This window comes from Hoplias malabaricus, chromosome 8 (assembly GCF_029633855.1).
Source record: "Hoplias malabaricus isolate fHopMal1 chromosome 8, fHopMal1.hap1, whole genome shotgun sequence".
NCBI lineage: Eukaryota > Metazoa > Chordata > Actinopteri > Characiformes > Erythrinidae > Hoplias > Hoplias malabaricus.
Genome location: NC_089807.1, coordinates 15,037,935 through 15,054,941, shown reverse-complemented (window position 1 = coordinate 15,054,941; position 17,007 = coordinate 15,037,935). Strand labels below are relative to the sequence as shown.

At 36.8% G+C, this 17,007-nt stretch overlaps 1 protein-coding gene across 1 annotated transcript in view; it reads right to left on the bottom strand.

Annotated features, from left to right (window-relative positions):
• hpse2 (heparanase 2) overlaps window positions 1–17,007 on the bottom strand; it is a 64,426-nt gene that overhangs the window by 22,396 nt on the left and 25,023 nt on the right. The window contains exons 4-6 of the mRNA XM_066679818.1: window positions 16,844–17,007; window positions 9,552–9,723; window positions 5,544–5,591 (exon numbers count right to left, since the gene is read on the bottom strand). The exon at window positions 16,844–17,007 is cut by the window's right edge and continues 10 nt beyond it. Coding sequence (XP_066535915.1) covers window positions 5,544–5,591; window positions 9,552–9,723; window positions 16,844–17,007 — 384 coding nt within the window. The remainder of the gene's footprint in view (window positions 1–5,543; window positions 5,592–9,551; window positions 9,724–16,843) is intronic.

Here is a 17,007-nt window from a genome sequence, read left to right as displayed (position 1 = left end):
ATTACACACAGACTGATATAAGTATTTCAATTTCTTTTAATTTGATGATTATAACTGACAACTAATGAAAACCCCAAATCTCAGAAAATTAGAATAATATTATGAAAAGGTTCAATATTGAAGACACATGGTGCCACACTCTAATCAGCTAATTAACTCAAAAACCTGCAAAGGCCTTTAAGTGGTCTCTCAGTCTAGTTCTAGGCTATACAATCATGGGGAAGACTGCTGACTTGACAGTTGTCCAAAAGATGACCATTGACACAAGCAGAGCAAGACACAAAAGGTCATTGCTAAAGAGGCTGGCTGTTCACGGAGTTCTGTGTCCAAGCACATTAATAGAGAGGCGAAGGGAAGGAAAAGATGTGGTAGAAAAAAGTGTACAAGCATCAGGGATAACCACACCCTTGAGAGGACTGTGAAAAAAAATGCATTCAAAAATGTGGGGACATATGCAGCTGGAGTCAGTGCTTCAAGAACCACCACGCACAGACATATGCAAGACATGGGTTTCAGCTGTCGCATTCCTTATGTCAAGCCACTCTTGAACAAGAGACATTGACAAAAGCATCTTGATTCCAAAAAAGACTGGACTGCTGCTGAGTGGTCCAAAGTTATATTCTCTGATGAAAGTAAATTTTGCATTTCCTTTGGGAATCAAGGTCCCAGAGTCTGGAGGAAGAAAGGAGAGGCACAGAATCCACATTGCTTGAGGTCCAGTGTTAAGTTTCCACAGTCAGTGGTGGCTTGGCATGCCATGTCTTCTGCTGGTGTTGATCCAATGTGTTTTCTTAGGTCCAAGGTCAACGCAGCCATCTACCAGGAAGTTTTAGAGGACAGCCTGCTCCCTGTTGCTGACCAACTTTATGGAGATGCAGATTTCATTTTCCAACAGGACTTGGCACCTGCACACAGTGCCAAAGCTACCAGTACCTGGTTTAAGGACCATGGTCTCCCTGTTCTTAATTGGCCAGCAAACTTGCTTGACCTTAACCCCATAGAAAATCTATGGGGTATCATAGATTTTCTCATATAACACCTGAGTAGTGCCACAGACTGATCGACTCCATGCCACACCACATTGCTGCAGTAATTCAAGCAAAAGGAGCCCCAACTAAGTATTGAGTGCTGTACATGGTCATACTTTTCATGTTCATATTATTCAGTTGGCCAGAATTTATATAAATCATTTTTTTTTTTTGTATTGGTCTTATATAATATTCCAATTTTCTGAAATACTGAATTTGGGGTTTTCATTAGTTGTCAGTTATAATCATCAAATTAAAAGAAATATGATTTGACATATATCAGTCTGTGCGTAATGAATGAGTATAATATACAAGTTTTGAATGGAATTATTAAAATAAATCAACTTTTTCATGGTATTCTAATTTTATGACCAGCACCTGTATAAATGGGGAGGGGTTCACCATTTTGTGAAAGACTGAGCCAGAAAATATTGAAACAATTCAATAATAACACTTCTCAGCCTAAAATATTAAAATACTTTTTGTCAGAATTCTTCATCTACAGTACATGATACCATTAAAAGATTAAATTAATAGTGAGACATCTCTATATTCACAAGCAATTCAATACCAACTGTCAATGATTTGAAAGGCCTTAAAGTGGCCTTTAAAGGCCTTAAAATTAAAATGGTCTTCTCAGTTCCTATATGCTTACAGAGTGTTGTTAAAAGAACAGGTGATGCACAGTGGTAAACAATTCCCCTGTCCCATTATTTTTGGAGTGCATTAAAGTAAATATAGGGGTTATGTCATTTGCACATTATTGCACTTTACTTTTATTTACATTTTTCACTGCACCACAACTTCTTTGGAAATGGGGTTCATATAGAATACAGCAAATGTTATAGTTGGAGTGAATTTTCATAATTCATAATGCCTTAATTTCTTGTCTAGATCAAATTCTAGTAAGTCGAAAGTAATCAGTAATCATGATAAAGTTTTCGTTTCATGTTGTAGCATAACATGCACTAGAAGTTGAAGTAACTGCATTACCGTTAAGGTCAGTCTGCAGGTTTTTATGTGGAATGGCTAACAGATTTAGCCTGTAAAGTATATTGAGATGTTAAGGGAGATGGCAGTGACAAGATGCCAAACTGCTTCCAGTCAATTGCAGTCACCTCAAATGAGCAGAGAGGAGCAAAGGCTGAAGTAGCAAAGGACTGACCATATGTTGAAGGGGTTAGGAAAGCAAGGGGCCTCCATGAACTCCACAAAATAATCTAAACGTCTTACAGGGCCAAAGGACTAGCGGGCCTCTGTGGACACTGACCTTCACAATTTACAGCACCTCTGGGACTAAGGCTGCACAACTGTAGAGGCAACAAATCTTCATTATCCTTGGATCTCAAAGAGCACTGTACACTCCCCTCACCAACTCCACCTCATTATTTTTAGCTTGTGTGTCTCCATTAGTGGTATTTTAAGTTCAGACTGTGTGGTACATTAGTGGTTTTACACAAGGCACACTGGCTTTGTTTTGAATATACAACTTCATAAACAGAGTCAGAATCTGTAAGAGAGGAAAATGAAAGGGAACAAGAACAAAGAAAAGAAAGAAATGTGATATTTGTAATGTAAAGTAAAAGCAAGATCACTTTACAAAACTGGTTTACTGTGGAACTGTATGGGACAGCACAGAAACATGGTGGATCAAAACCAAAAGTATTTAGATAGGACATATTACAGAGGTCATAAAAGGTGGAGTTCAAGGTGCCGTGACTGTATAATTAGAAAGGTGAATGTGAGCGCATATGGTTTGATTTTGTCAGTGTGGGTGGTGTGTTATTTTTTAATTGCTCTAAGTGACACCACTTTTTCCTTCCGTTTCCCTTAATTAGGGTTGACCTCTAGATTAATGAGTCCACTCTGGGCAGTTAATGTGTTTTCAGAGATTTGAGGTTGGGAAAGCTCTCCAAACCCACTGTCTCTCTGTAGACACAGGGGGCAACTTAATAAGGGATCGGGAATGCAATCCCTTCTGCCCTTATAACTTTTAATGGCTTTAACCATTGTACGCGCTTGATATAGGGCTCTAAGCAGTGAAATAATTTGTGAAAAACTCTGTAGGCAATTAAACTAATTAAAAAGCATGGAACGCTATAAATGACAGGTGATAAAATGAATAAGAAATCAACGCTTGTCCTGGAAAATTACAGAAATTCATGTGGTGGCATGAAACCTGACCAGGAACCATCCACAGGGAGAGAGTTCTGCTAACAGCACCTGTGATTCCTCATGCTGTGGAAAAAAGAGAAACTTTCCTTGACCTGCAACTCACTGCCCTGTATGGGTCTCCGGCATCCCGCAGTAATCTTTTCACTTTCCTTGAGGTACAGGGCTGTAGTTAGAGAATGCACAGCAGTGTCTTGTCTTCAGACAAGCTTGTAGCCTCACCTCCAGCTGACACCTGACCAGCCAACCAGCAGCTCAGAAATACAGCCAGCTGTCCAAAGACAAATTGACCAAAAACATGCTCCCAGACAAATTCCATTTAAAACACTGCATTCCACGCACTGCCAAGAGGATCTCAACCACTAAGAAGTGTTGTGTTCAAACAACCACAGGAAAAAATACCAAAAGAATGTCTTAATTTTCAAGCAAACTGTCACACCATGGAGTATGTTACTTTTTCTAAAGTAAGTACCTCTGATAATTATTTGGACCTCTTGTTCATTCAGGACGACACCTATATTTAAGAACAGTGTCCACATAAACCCATTTTTCAAGACATTATTCTAATTTGTCTCGCAGCTCCACATTAACAGAATTAAAAATGAATCACAACAAATAATACAATGAGACAATATAAAAGTCTTATAAGCCAACAGAAGCTGGCTTCACAGATTTGCTGTTGATTACAGAGAGAGTCTAATGAGTCTAAAGGGTTGAGATAACAATGAGTGCAGTGTGTATTTTACACTCATCTAGGTTATAATCAGGTAAACTTTCCAAAAAAAGATAAATAAGTGGTAACTGGTGTTTTAGTGGACAGAAATGTCTGGCCTGTTCTAGCTTGGCTAGTATTGAAACCAGATGTAGACAAGGGTAACATCATTTCACATCACTTCAAAGTAATTGTGCTTAATGAGATTAGGACGAAAGGTTCAAATTAGGTGTGCATGTTTTTGGAGGGAGTGTGAGTTTTACCTTCTAGCACACTCTCTCATTCAACAGGTGTCAGCAATTATGGGTTGAGGTATACAGAGAAAAGCAGCCAAAACTAGTTCTGCACTTTGGTGATGGCAGAGATATCAAAAAGTGTGTGAATTCTTAAATGACACTTCAAATCATTAAAAATGTTTCAAATATTTTTCAAGCATCTGTCCATTTTATACAGTACAACATATTTCTGTTCAAATGTATACATTTATATACAAAAACAGTTTGAAAGAATGGTGGGATATTTTGTAAAATGCCCCTAAATCCCATGATTTATTATGTCTTTTAAAGATTTATTCAACAGACAAAAGTACAAAGAAATGATTTCCAGTGTTTCCACTGAACAACCTCACTGTATTTTGTAAGATATAAACAAATCTGCAACATACGCAAAACAACTTGGGACAGGACAAAATATGAGTCAAAAGTTTACAGAATATACATGTTACACCATTTGGGAACATTCCAAAATAAGCAGGAGGATATAAAATTTATTAACATATCCACCAAAGACTAAGGCTTTGCAAGCACTGCATAAGAAAACATTACCCTAATGTGATAAATATAGCCACATGGGCTCAGGAGTACTTTGGAAGATGGTTGTCTGTAAGACTGTCTGCCGCTACATCAAGAAATGCAACCTAAAGGTCTGTTAAAAAAATAGAAAGCCATGCATCAATTCTATTAAGAAATGCTGCCAAGTTCTAAGCCCATTTCAGATGGTCAGAAAGACAGCGAAAACCTATACCGTGGTTAAATGAGCCCACATTTCAACTTGTACATCAAGTTTGCTGTGCCAAAGAGAAAAGGGAACATCCAGACTGTTATCAATAAAAGTTGCTATGTTGGTGCGTTTGAATGTGTGAGAGTTTAACACTGATGTTGAGGCATGTACTGGAGTTTATAGAAATGTATACAGCCAAAAAGGTAAAATCTTTTCCTGGGATACAAACAAAGTGCTTATGCTTGACTGGCATGCCTGCAGTCCAGATTTGTCTCCTAGGGTACATGGTGAGGAGAACAATCAGACATAGACTGTTAAGCAGATGAAGTCTCATGTCAAGAAACAAAGGGCAAAAATTCCACTCATGAAGTTTCAACAATTAGTATCTATAAATTGTCCCAAATATTTCAACTGTTTTGCAGGTAGTTTTGTTTATATTTACAAAATACAATCAAGTTGGTAACAAATTACAAACATTTTAATGCATTTTACAAAAGAATCTTCTTTGAAATGGGGTTGGTTTATGCTACACAACATAATGACAATTGCATTCAATATTGTAATAAAGAATGAAGTATTTTAATAAAGAGTAAATAGTAAATATAGAAATAATAAAAGGTTAGAATACCTACTGTTGCCACGTAACTGCATCAACAACAGAACCACCATTCTTCATGAACCTGTGAGGAAAACAAGGAGAATTCTTCAATTGGTGGGTGGGGATATGGCAGTGGAACTGGAGATTATTTACAGCTGCAATTTCAGCCTGCCCTGCAATTGTAAATGACCCTTTCTGCAGAGGACCTTGGTGTAAGCAACCAACATCAGAGCCAGCTAAGACACAAACCAATCGCTCACATGGAGAACATGTTTATATGGCTGGTGAGGGCTGATCTTTCAAGCTATGCGTAAACTGGCAGAAAGGAGATGACAGCTTAACAGAGAGCTGCATGATCCTTTTAAGGGAGTAAGGTCTCACTTCCTGGATAGCCACTTTCCTACAAGAAAATCGACAGTGTGATCTTTGCAGTAAAAAAAAATTGCTCCCATCCCTATTTCTACTCTAAAAAAACTACTCTCGTCCTTTACCCAAACTCTCCCCCTCCCCCAAAACTCAAAGCACAGCAGAACTCTCTGTCTGTAGAGCTCTGACTCAATTTATCTTTTCCATCTGAACCCAGACTGTTAGCAGCAAGGGGTGGCGTCTCTTTCTGAGGAAGACGTTTGACAAGGCACTTGTGGTTATCAGTCAAATTTTATCCAAGTAGTCCAATGTTCCACCATGGCCCCTAACAGCAGAGGCAGACAGCCTACATGGTGGAAGGAGAGTAATGAGGGACTGAATAAGCAATTGCACCATGAAGAGACTAGGATTCCAAGAACCTGGAAGGCCAAGGTTCAAGCTTTTTCCCCTTGAGATTCTATAAATGTAAAATAATTTCATTTTATGGGCTGAACATTACAGCAAATTTAGTGGAATGTAGTTCTTCACACCAACATGTAAAAAAAGACAAAATCCAGATGTGTATCTTTTTCTTTTTATCGTTCCTATTAGACTGAGAGCATGGAAGGAGAAGACAGGAGATTCTGTCAGCAGCTGATGGCTTGTGTGAGGGAGCTCTGGTTAGGCAATGACACATTTATGCATTACTCTGTCATGTTTGTACCAAAAAAATTAGCAACTACTCACTGTCTCCAACTGGTCTCATTATCCCACATTTCAAAGTTGTGGCCAAATCCACAAAAACACAAACAACCAAAAAATATATCTGATGCAGAGGTATTTTTGGCAGGAGACAGTTGCCATGAAATATACTGGGTAATCCCATCTCACAACTTTAAAATTAAACCAGAATGAGAACAGTGTGTCCAAAAAAACAAGCAAATAGAATATAATGGAAACAAATTCTACTCATATGTATTAAAAGCAGGTTTATATTCATGGACCTAAATACTTCAAGGAATAACTAAGTGTGGTGTGCAAGCCACTATTTCATAAATGAATAGTGAGAGGGAGAACGTCTTGCCTTGGAAAGGAAGAATGATGCAGGTGGAGCATTGCTCAGTCACATCATAAATCGAGCGACACTTTATTTAGCTGACAGCGGATTTCATTGGTGCATTGAGCCCCAGCAATAACAGCCCACTGGGAGCAACATAAACATAGTTTGCTATGTCATCCCCAATACAGACAGATATTTCTACACAGATTAACACAGAATGAAAGTGCATTTAAGACAAAGAAAATGATACAGAAACTACCCTAAAGAAAAGTTATTTTGGTCAAGACACCTAGTGTCAGTGAAAACTCGGATCTCTCATAAAATCATTAACACAAACTTAACTCACTTGCTATTTTTTGGCTATATGAGTGGGTGTCATCCTCAGAGTCCGGCAGCAGAAGTAGCTTTTTTCAGCCATTCACCTATGTACAAATATAATGCTACACCACCATGTCTTACTTATTTAATCTAATAACAGGAAACTTACATGAAGCTAGACATATTCTTGACATCACTGGCTCAACATAGCCTGGGAAATTGGAAAGTTAACTGTCCTTGGAATGTAAAAAACTGTAAGGAAAAAATTATGTTGACCCATAGAGAAAAAAGAAACTACACCCATCCACACTCACTGCATGTATTTTACACAATAGTGAAGCTCCAAAATTATGGAAGGTTGTAGTCCAGATTGGCTCGGCATATTGCAGCATGCATGAACCAACCGTATTACACTCAGTGTGAATCAGCCAATTCAGTACTGCAAACATTTATTCCTGGAGGTACTACCTAGTATCATATTCAAAAACTACTCTCTATTTCAGCAGTAATGTGTCTGTGAGGAGCATCTTTCAGGACATCAATCTGCACATGTGAACTCAGGCTGCCAAGAATGATGGATCTTTCCAGAACTTCAGGGTCAAGAGACTCACAAAGCAGTTTGCCCAAAACCCTGCTGTGTGAAACTGCAACAGAGTCCAACACTAAATATCTTTTATTCAGAACTATCTAAACAGGACGCAAACAGCAGTAGCAGGCAGAATTCCTTCAAGAATGTTTAGCAAGGCAGAAACAGATATCAACAACCTGGTGCCTTGCTTTTAAGGGCAGAAACATTCTTCATGCAAAGACAAACACAAATGCAAATGCCTGAGAAGCACTCTGCAAAAGCACGGTCCTGCTTTACAAACCCAACGTGTGCACTTACGTTACTGTGGCAGTTAAAACATGGAGTACTTATGGGGGCGTTGGAGGACAAATCATAGCAACTGTAAACCGGATAGGGTTAAACATGTCAATAGTAGATTTGAGTAAAGTGTTATGTGGGGTGTGAGGTCTCTGAATCGCTCTCGGTGGAATACATATTTGAAAGAGGAACCAATTCTGCAAGTGACTGCAGAGAGTTTGTCTGCCATGACACTTAAGAAGACAATTTGACTCTCTTAGCACCCCTTGCGGTAACACTCAACACAGTATGGAACTGCACTGTGTTATGAAAAGCTTTGTGACACATTTTTTAAAGGCAACTACATGTGAAACCCAGTCTGCGTAGCTTGAGGCATCTGCATTCATATCCTTACAAGAATTATGTTTTGGCCTGAAGGAGCACAGGCAGGCCAGAAATACAGCTGCACTCTTTATGGACGAGCACATGATGACCATCTAAATGTTCCATGACAGACCCAGTAAAATATTTCCTGTCCTCAGGTAAACAGGCTCTTGTCATAATTCACTGTGTATGCCAGGTTCAGGAGAGTAGACAATGTCTTCTTTCACATATTGCAGGAGTTTATACAAACTGCTGATCTAATCAGATCATGACTGAAAGGCTGTCAGACCTGAAAGCCTGTCATGATATCCCATGATCTCATACACACACAAATTGTGTTTAGCGACGCTTATACATTGATACCAAAAAGGTGTCTTCCAGATATAATTTTGTTCGGCTTAGACATGTTGCTCTGGTTAAGAGAGAGAAGCATGTATTAATTACTTTTTTATGGAAAGTGCATCCGAAAAATCATCAACACTATTATGACATGAATATTTTGAAATATTTGTACTGTACATTAGTGAGTACAGATGCCCTAATTCTGTTCTCCTACACATGAATCAGACATAATATCTGGCAAATGCTGATGCCACTAATAAATAAGCTCAAGATCCAAAATTAAAATGTCTGTATGATACAGCTCACTAATAAAATAATAATAAAATATTTTTTAAGTTACTTTTATACACTCAACAAATAAAGACACAATTATTTTATGCTAGGGAAACACAAGAAGGCCAAAATCAATGGTCATGGGATTAAATATGGAGTGCCCGAAATACTTGACAGGCTAATAGATAAATAGATACTGTCGAACATCACCATTTCTTTCACAATGTAAGCAGTGAGTAATATAAAACAAAAAGTAAAAGGCTAATTCTGCAACAGTCACTGTCACAGATAGAATCCACCAAATGCTACAATTTCCAACAATTCACAGTCAAAAACCACATATTTACAGAAACAATTGGAAGTTTGGTCACTGAGTCATCATAATGTCCAGCACTGTTTAAACTTTATGATATTAATGACAATATCAGTGAAATTATGGCCTATACGGAACTCATAAAACAGCTAAAGTCACTCACCCGTCCAGTAGTAGGATGGCATTTTTGCGAGGACGTCCAACATTGGGTCCATAGAGATTTGCTCGGTTGTAATAGCGTATAGACTGCAGCAGTGTCTTCAGAAGATTATAGTCTTGAGCCAGTCGAGTGCTATTGACTGAGCGAGACACCATGGTACGGTAACTGTTAGGCTCTATGACAAAACAAAATAAATTTAAGTAAGTTGATTTCTGAGCATATAATTTACAAAGGCTGAAAAATTTTGAACATTTTTACTGTCTTAAATTTTCAAGCAAATAATTGTTTAGGAGCTCACAGGACACACTTAAGCACATATATTAAAATTCTGAAAATCAGAGCCAGCAAATAATTATTTTGAATGAGAGTAATAAAATACAGTAAGTGTTCCATGAGTTGTGCTGTCACAATTTAAAAGTGTGCAATAATGACATTAAATTAAAACCATAGTTTTTCAACACTTAGAGTCACCAAAATAAGACTTTGTTACCCACAGGATGCCAAAAATCAGACTATGTTTGTTACACAAAGCTGTAGAACTCCTATGACTATCCTATGACTGCTTCGTCTCCAGGAAGCAGGCCCAGTGCTCACATTAACTAGGGAGTTAAAAATCAAAATTTTGCTGTTGTATGTTGTAGTTGTAATGTGTCACAAACCTCAAAGTTCTAATATTTTGAAAAATGCAATAAAAACCAAAATATGTGATCTGTTCATTTTTTTTGTAGCTTTTATAACTTGAAAAAGCCAAAGAAAATATTTCCGGTGTTTTCACTGAACAACTGAATTTTATAAATATAAACCAGTCTAGAATTGAATGCCTACAATACACTTAAAAAATTGGGACACAGGCAAAATAGGATATAATAATTTTTAGAATATTCAAGATCTCTTGAATCTTTCAACACTTCATAAAAAAGCAGATGCAATTGTACCAGGCAAGGGTATCATTATTTGTGTACAAAAGGAGCGAAAGGACAGCTGACACTTTGAATGTGAAGATGGGTTGTGGCTGACCACTTTTTGCCAAACTGTGTGAGAGAATTGTCAAAGAGTTCATAAACAACATTTGAACTGTTCAGTGCCAGATTTCAATATATTTCACCATGCTTAATATTGTTTAAAAACTGAGGTAATCCAGAAAAATCTGTGTGTAGGGCAGCACTGTTGAACTGTATCACCTTTGAGCCCTCAGACAACATGGCATGAGAAAATGTGATGCTACTGGGCTAAATATAGCCAAATGGGAAAACCTCCAATGTCACACCTCCAAAGTCCACCACTACATCAAGTAATATAACTTAGAAATCTATAATACAATTAGAAACCACACATCAATTCTATGTGGAAATGTTAATGAGTTCGCTGGGCCCAAGATTCTTGTATGATCCACTCATCAGCACAACACACATGCCACCATAACATCTATATTTTGCCAGTACGGACCACGCCTGTAGAGTCTTTGGGCAGGAGTTCAGGGTGGCTTATGAATGTGTATGAAGCCGGACCCCCCCCCCGTTGGATGAATGAATATGAGAAAAGGGTGGAGGTGGGAGCAAGTTTTTTAAAACAGGAGGCTCGGTGGGTTTGATAATGGCCAAACACAGCTCCGAATTTGGGGATCAGCAGGAATGACCCAGCGTGGAGGAGCGAGCTGACATAGTGAAGCAGTAGAATCGAGATTCATCTCCTAAACTAAATGAAGCAAGTTTGTCTGACGTGGAAATTACATGAATTTGCGGGTTATATATAGGGCTGAGAGGAGGAGTTTGGGAGTGGTCCTACTCCCAAAATTATGTTATTACATAACTTCAAATATATATATATTGGGTGGCACGGTGGTGCAGCAGGTAGTGTCGCAGTCACACAGCTCCAGGGACATTGAGGTTGTGGGTTCAATTTCTGTGCCAGGTGACTGTCTGTGAGGAGTTGGTGTGTTCTCCCTGTGTCCGTGTGGGTTTCCTCCGGGTGCTCTGGTTTCCTCCCACAGTCCAAAAACACACATTGGTAGGTGGATTGGTGACTCAAAAGTGTCCGTAGGTGTGAGTGAATGTGTCTTTTAATATATATCAAGCAGCTGTTCAGGAACAGCTGGTGGGGAGTAAGCACTTGTCAAACTGTGGGTAGGGGGAGCTATGGCAAAATATACCCACTACACCCGACTAGTCTACACAACTTATGACCACTGAAGAAGAGTGAAAGTGGGCTTATAAAAGTATAGTTAGGAACAGATGAACTTCAGTCTGTAACTGCAGAACCATAAAGTGCAACTCTATGCTAAGTGCAGCTGATATTCTGGACAATGAGTGTAGTTAGAAAAAAATAGCTGAAGCATATCCTATCAGCTTGTAAAGTTAGTTTGTAATCATATCCTAGCAGCTTATAAAGTTAGTTTGTAAGCATATCCTATCAGCTTGTAAAGTTAGTTTGTAAACATATCCTAGCAGCTTATAAAGTTAGTTTGTAATCATATCCTAGCAGCTTGTAAAGTTAGTTTGTAAACATATCCTAGCAGCTTATAAAGTTAGTTTGTAAACATATCCTAGCAGTTTATAAAGTTAGTTTGTAATCATATCCTAGCAGCTTGTAAAGTTAGTTTTAAGCATATTCTATCAGCTTGTAAAGTATAGTTAGCTTTGTATGTGAGGGGAAATGTTTTTGAGAATGTGCGCAGGTTACAAATATTGGTAGATAGGGTGAAGTATGAGATTGGAAATTGCTAGTGGATGTAGGAAAATGCTGCAGGTCCCAGATTGCATTGATAACTACACTGAGGCCAGACATGGTGCTCTACTCTGAAAGTAAACAGTTTATTTCATAGAGTTAACCGTTCCATTTGAGGATGCAGTAGATGAAGCATTTGAAAGGAAGAAGCTGAAATATGCAGACTTGAGGCAGAGTTGAACAGGCACATGTGACATCGGTAGAGATAGGTGTTAGAGGATTTGTACCCAAGTCTGCCACATCCCTGCTTGGGCAGTTCAGCATCAGGGGCCGGAAAGGAAGGAGTTATCAAAAACAGCTGAAAGGTCTAGTCAGTGGTTGTGGATAAGGAAAGCACAGATTACTTGGGGAAACGCAATGTAAGGTGCTATCGGGATTGTTGGTGATGTAGCATGTAAAGTTCACATGGAACTGGTGAAACTGAGCATGCATTAACAGTGCCAGTGGGGCTAGGTACAGCCTTAGTCACCAGGGAGGCCAGTATGGATTTACGGTTGTTGATGGTAAAGGGTAAGGTAGGACTTTAAAGATGGCTTGGAGTTGGGTGGGTCTGGACGCCAGACTTCATTGTTGAGCCTTCTGGAGGTGTTGTGGGTTTAATTCAGTGAAACACCAATGAGAGGAGATGTCTGCCTTATGGCCCTTGTGAAGAGCTAGTGATTCAGTGGCTGGTTTGGGTACTCATGTGTACTAACCGTAGTTGTTAAGTATAGCCGGTTGCTGCTCAGATCATAAATGGCCACAAGAACCTGAGTGTTGAGGTGTAGGATTCAACAGGAATTTGGCTGCAGGTAGGAAGAGAGTGTGTTGGGCCCTATGTGAAGCTCTAATGGATTGACATATTTTACATCTTATCTTGTGTATGATTTTAATTATTTGAAATTATCCCCATATAGAACATTGGGGAAAACATTGCCATCATTTTTATTATTATTATTTAAACCTCAGATTTGATAGATTATTTTGTTCAGCTGAAGAAAATAACTTTTTACATCTTTGAAACGTTTTACATCTTTAAAACTATTTACAATACATTACTATTTACAATAGCCAGGAAATACAATTCCTTCCTGTTTTTGAGGTCATGGAGTTAAGCCATGCCTTTTTCCTATGATAATTGTAATGCAATTATTTTTTCAAAGAAATGTCTAATTCACAGTTGTAGATGGAAACTGGATTCTTCACAGATAAAAATATATAAATATATAAAAAATATTTAATGCTACATTGTGGTAATATATTTTTTGGATATTTATGTTATCAAAGAAATTGCAGCTGCGGTGTTTAATAATTTTTTTGTTTGTTTGTTTTTGCAAGCAGCTCAGCAAAGATCTTTGATCATACAAAGGCAACTGTATCCTAACTAACCAAAAAATATTTGTTTCTTGTATTTGTTATATTTTTTTTATATTTGTTATAATTTGTAAGAATTATAACTGTACAAACTGTAATTAATAATGTGTACATAATCAAAGGTTTTACTTACTAGTAGCCCATGGATTTTTTAAATATTATTCACTCAACTTATATTCCATGTAACCTAATAATTATGTATGTTAGATGGGTAACTTTGTTTACAAGTTCAGCAGTAAGAAAATGAAATAAGAAAACCAACAGGCAATGGAATGTTATTCAGGCATGTATGTTAGTGACTGGGGAGTTAACACAGTAGGAGGTTTGGTTATTCTGATTGTGGTAGCCTAATATAGGCCAATAAATTCCAAAGTCAAATTTTTATCCCAGGGGCAAACCACTAATATTCTTTTCAATTTGATGCCAAATACAACCGAGTATACTAACAGCAATAAGTCTGTTTGTAAATTTAAAAATCGGTGTGATTTCTAAAGCAAAACCAGGAAAATATATTACATTTTTATTTCCAATGTGAAAGACAGAGTAAAATGAAATGTTGCGTAACCCTTATTTAAACTGGCTAAGTGAAGAAGTGGGAAGGAGGCCCAACTTCAAACTGAAAATGAATTTTGACAGTGCTTCGCCAGAGTCAGTCCAGACTGAGGCCAACATTTAAGCACAGACATTTCAACATTTTTATTAAATTCTCTTGCCAAAAGGAAAAAAAATCACAGGGTAATTTTTTATCATATTACCTGTGACCTCTTGTTCATAAGCCAAAAGAGTAGCACTCTGTATTGTGGTGACATGTCTAACTGCATTAACATGAAACTATAGCTAAAACGGCTTCGGAATGTTTGTATTTTTTTATTTTTACATTAAACATTTTGACAATCTATTTCTTATTTTTATTTCATTTTTATTACTGCATTTTCTGAAAGAGTAATGCTGACAAACATGTTCTACCATTAACAGGCATTTAAAAATAGGAATGGGAATCTACCAGACTACTGTGTATGACCTGTTTCAAGACTGATTGCAAGTTTAGCATAATTGTTTCTTATGTAAATAATATCATGCATTAAGTACAGCCCTATGGAGCTAAGTAACTGACATGAATGTGAATCTGAATTTTGAATATCAGAATTATATTTATCTCAATTATTTGTATTTAAATCATATTTATATTGCATTTCATTTATTTCTACTGATACAATATTTGATAAACTACTGATAACATTTATAATATTCATATGGCATAATTTATGGATTAGGAAAAAATATAAAAAGGAAAAATGTTCCTTTTATTTAAATCTTACCAATGAGTTAGGTCAGAGGTCCACCATCTGGCTTTTCTGGAAAAGTAAAACTTCCATAGAGTGATTGAGAGCAGTGTTTAACTGGACACATCTGACTGTTTCTGTTTTCTGACCAGTTAATCTGGACAAAACCTCTGTTTAACTTTACACCTAAACAGGTAAAATCTTAGGATTACTAAAGCATCAGAGAGTGAGGGGTGTACTCAGTATTTTAAAATGGGGCTGTGAATGGACCTGAATTACATACAGTACTGTTATATCAGTCAGACCTTTATACAAGTATTTCTACATAAGTGGTTGGTTCCCAATACCCTGTTTCTTTGTCAAAACCTTTATTATTCTAGGCAATTAAATAAAGGTATTTTTGATTAGTAATGTTAAATACAGCAGTGTTGAAATGTATCTTAGTTCCTGTTATGATCTGAAAATTTCTCATGTAAACAAAGTTTGTGTGATCATGACTGGAGATGACAAATTTACATTTTAATGATGATGATTTTAATGTGACTAAATGCAAGTACTTATAAATTTTATTAACCAGAACGAATAAATTCTTAATTAAGGAACAGGGTATTTATGAAGATATACTTACATTTCTATAACTATAAATTTCTGACTGATTAAAAACTGCTGTATGAAATGAAGGCCTTGTTTAAAATACTGACCAAACCACTCACACTCTGGTGCTGCAGCTGATATGGGTTATAGAGACGGATGACCTGATTTGTTTTGAAAAATATGCCTCCACAAAGGAAAAAGAGATTATGATATATTATGCTAAACTATCTCACGATATTTCAATGCATTTCTGTCTATGACTGACAGAGAGAGACAGACTTCTAATGGATGACTGAGAGAAGAGGGCACTGGTTAGTGGTTAATGTTGTGTTCGATCACGCTGTAGAAGTTTAGGTACTTTTCCTGAGAAGCCCGATGTTTGACCTCTGGTCTAGATCTGAACATATGAGATTTAAATTTTTGAGATCTGAATTTTTATGCATTGTTAAAATTAATTAATTGAACCATTAAACATTCCACATTTATCTAAATATTATATAAATATAATACAAATAAATAGAACTTAAATATTAAAAATCCACGTTCACATATTTGTGTGAGTTATTTAGTCCTTTAAGTTTCTTTATTAAGTATTATCTTGTCCTGATTTATGTAATGAATGTCTGAATAAGTAAAAAATAAAGTTATAATAATCATCAAATATTACTTATTATATCAAATTCTAAAATTTATTTAAACAAATATATAACTGCATAGAAATGTTAAAAAAAAGAAGCACTTAGACATTTTTCACAACTTGTAGAAACAGTCAATCCAAACTTCAGAACCCACACTGTACATCTCACAGTTCACTTTTGTTCACATGTGAAGTTAACTTCCTTAGTTTTGCACTAGAGTTATCAGGATATTGTAAATAAAATGGCAGCTGTATAGAGAGTTTAAGCTTCTAGATGTCTGTTACAAATGTTTTAAGAAAAAAAAAATATAACAATAATAATCATTTTTTTAAAAAATGCCATGCCTATCTAAAGCCATAATTTTTAATTTAGTCTAAATTAGGTCCATCTATCAAAAGTTTAATTCCATCCATCTATTAAAGAAACTGTGTTATACATAACAGCAGTTTGCACAAAGACAACACAATATAAGTTCATATTATTTCCTTTTTTAAACCAAGTTAGTCCCATTGTGATCACTGATCTCTTTTACAAGGGAGACCTGTATTGCTAAAACATAATACATTCTATGCCTTATCTTGTGCTATATAATAACTCAAGATTTTTCTTTAAATAATCTTAAATAAAATAAGACATTATTTTAATTACATGTCTTAGATAGACAGCCTCAGTTTAGTCCTATAAGTTGTAGGAACAGACTTACCATTGCCTAGCTCCCAGGATATGTTATATTTCTTGCCAGCACTGTATTTCAACAAGCTCAGGGCACTGGTGGCATTCCATGAGTTGTCAGGATTCCGGTGTAGGGCATTGATCCCAAAGATTAGGTGCAGTCCAGCACAGTCAGCAAAATTGTACAGTTTGTCT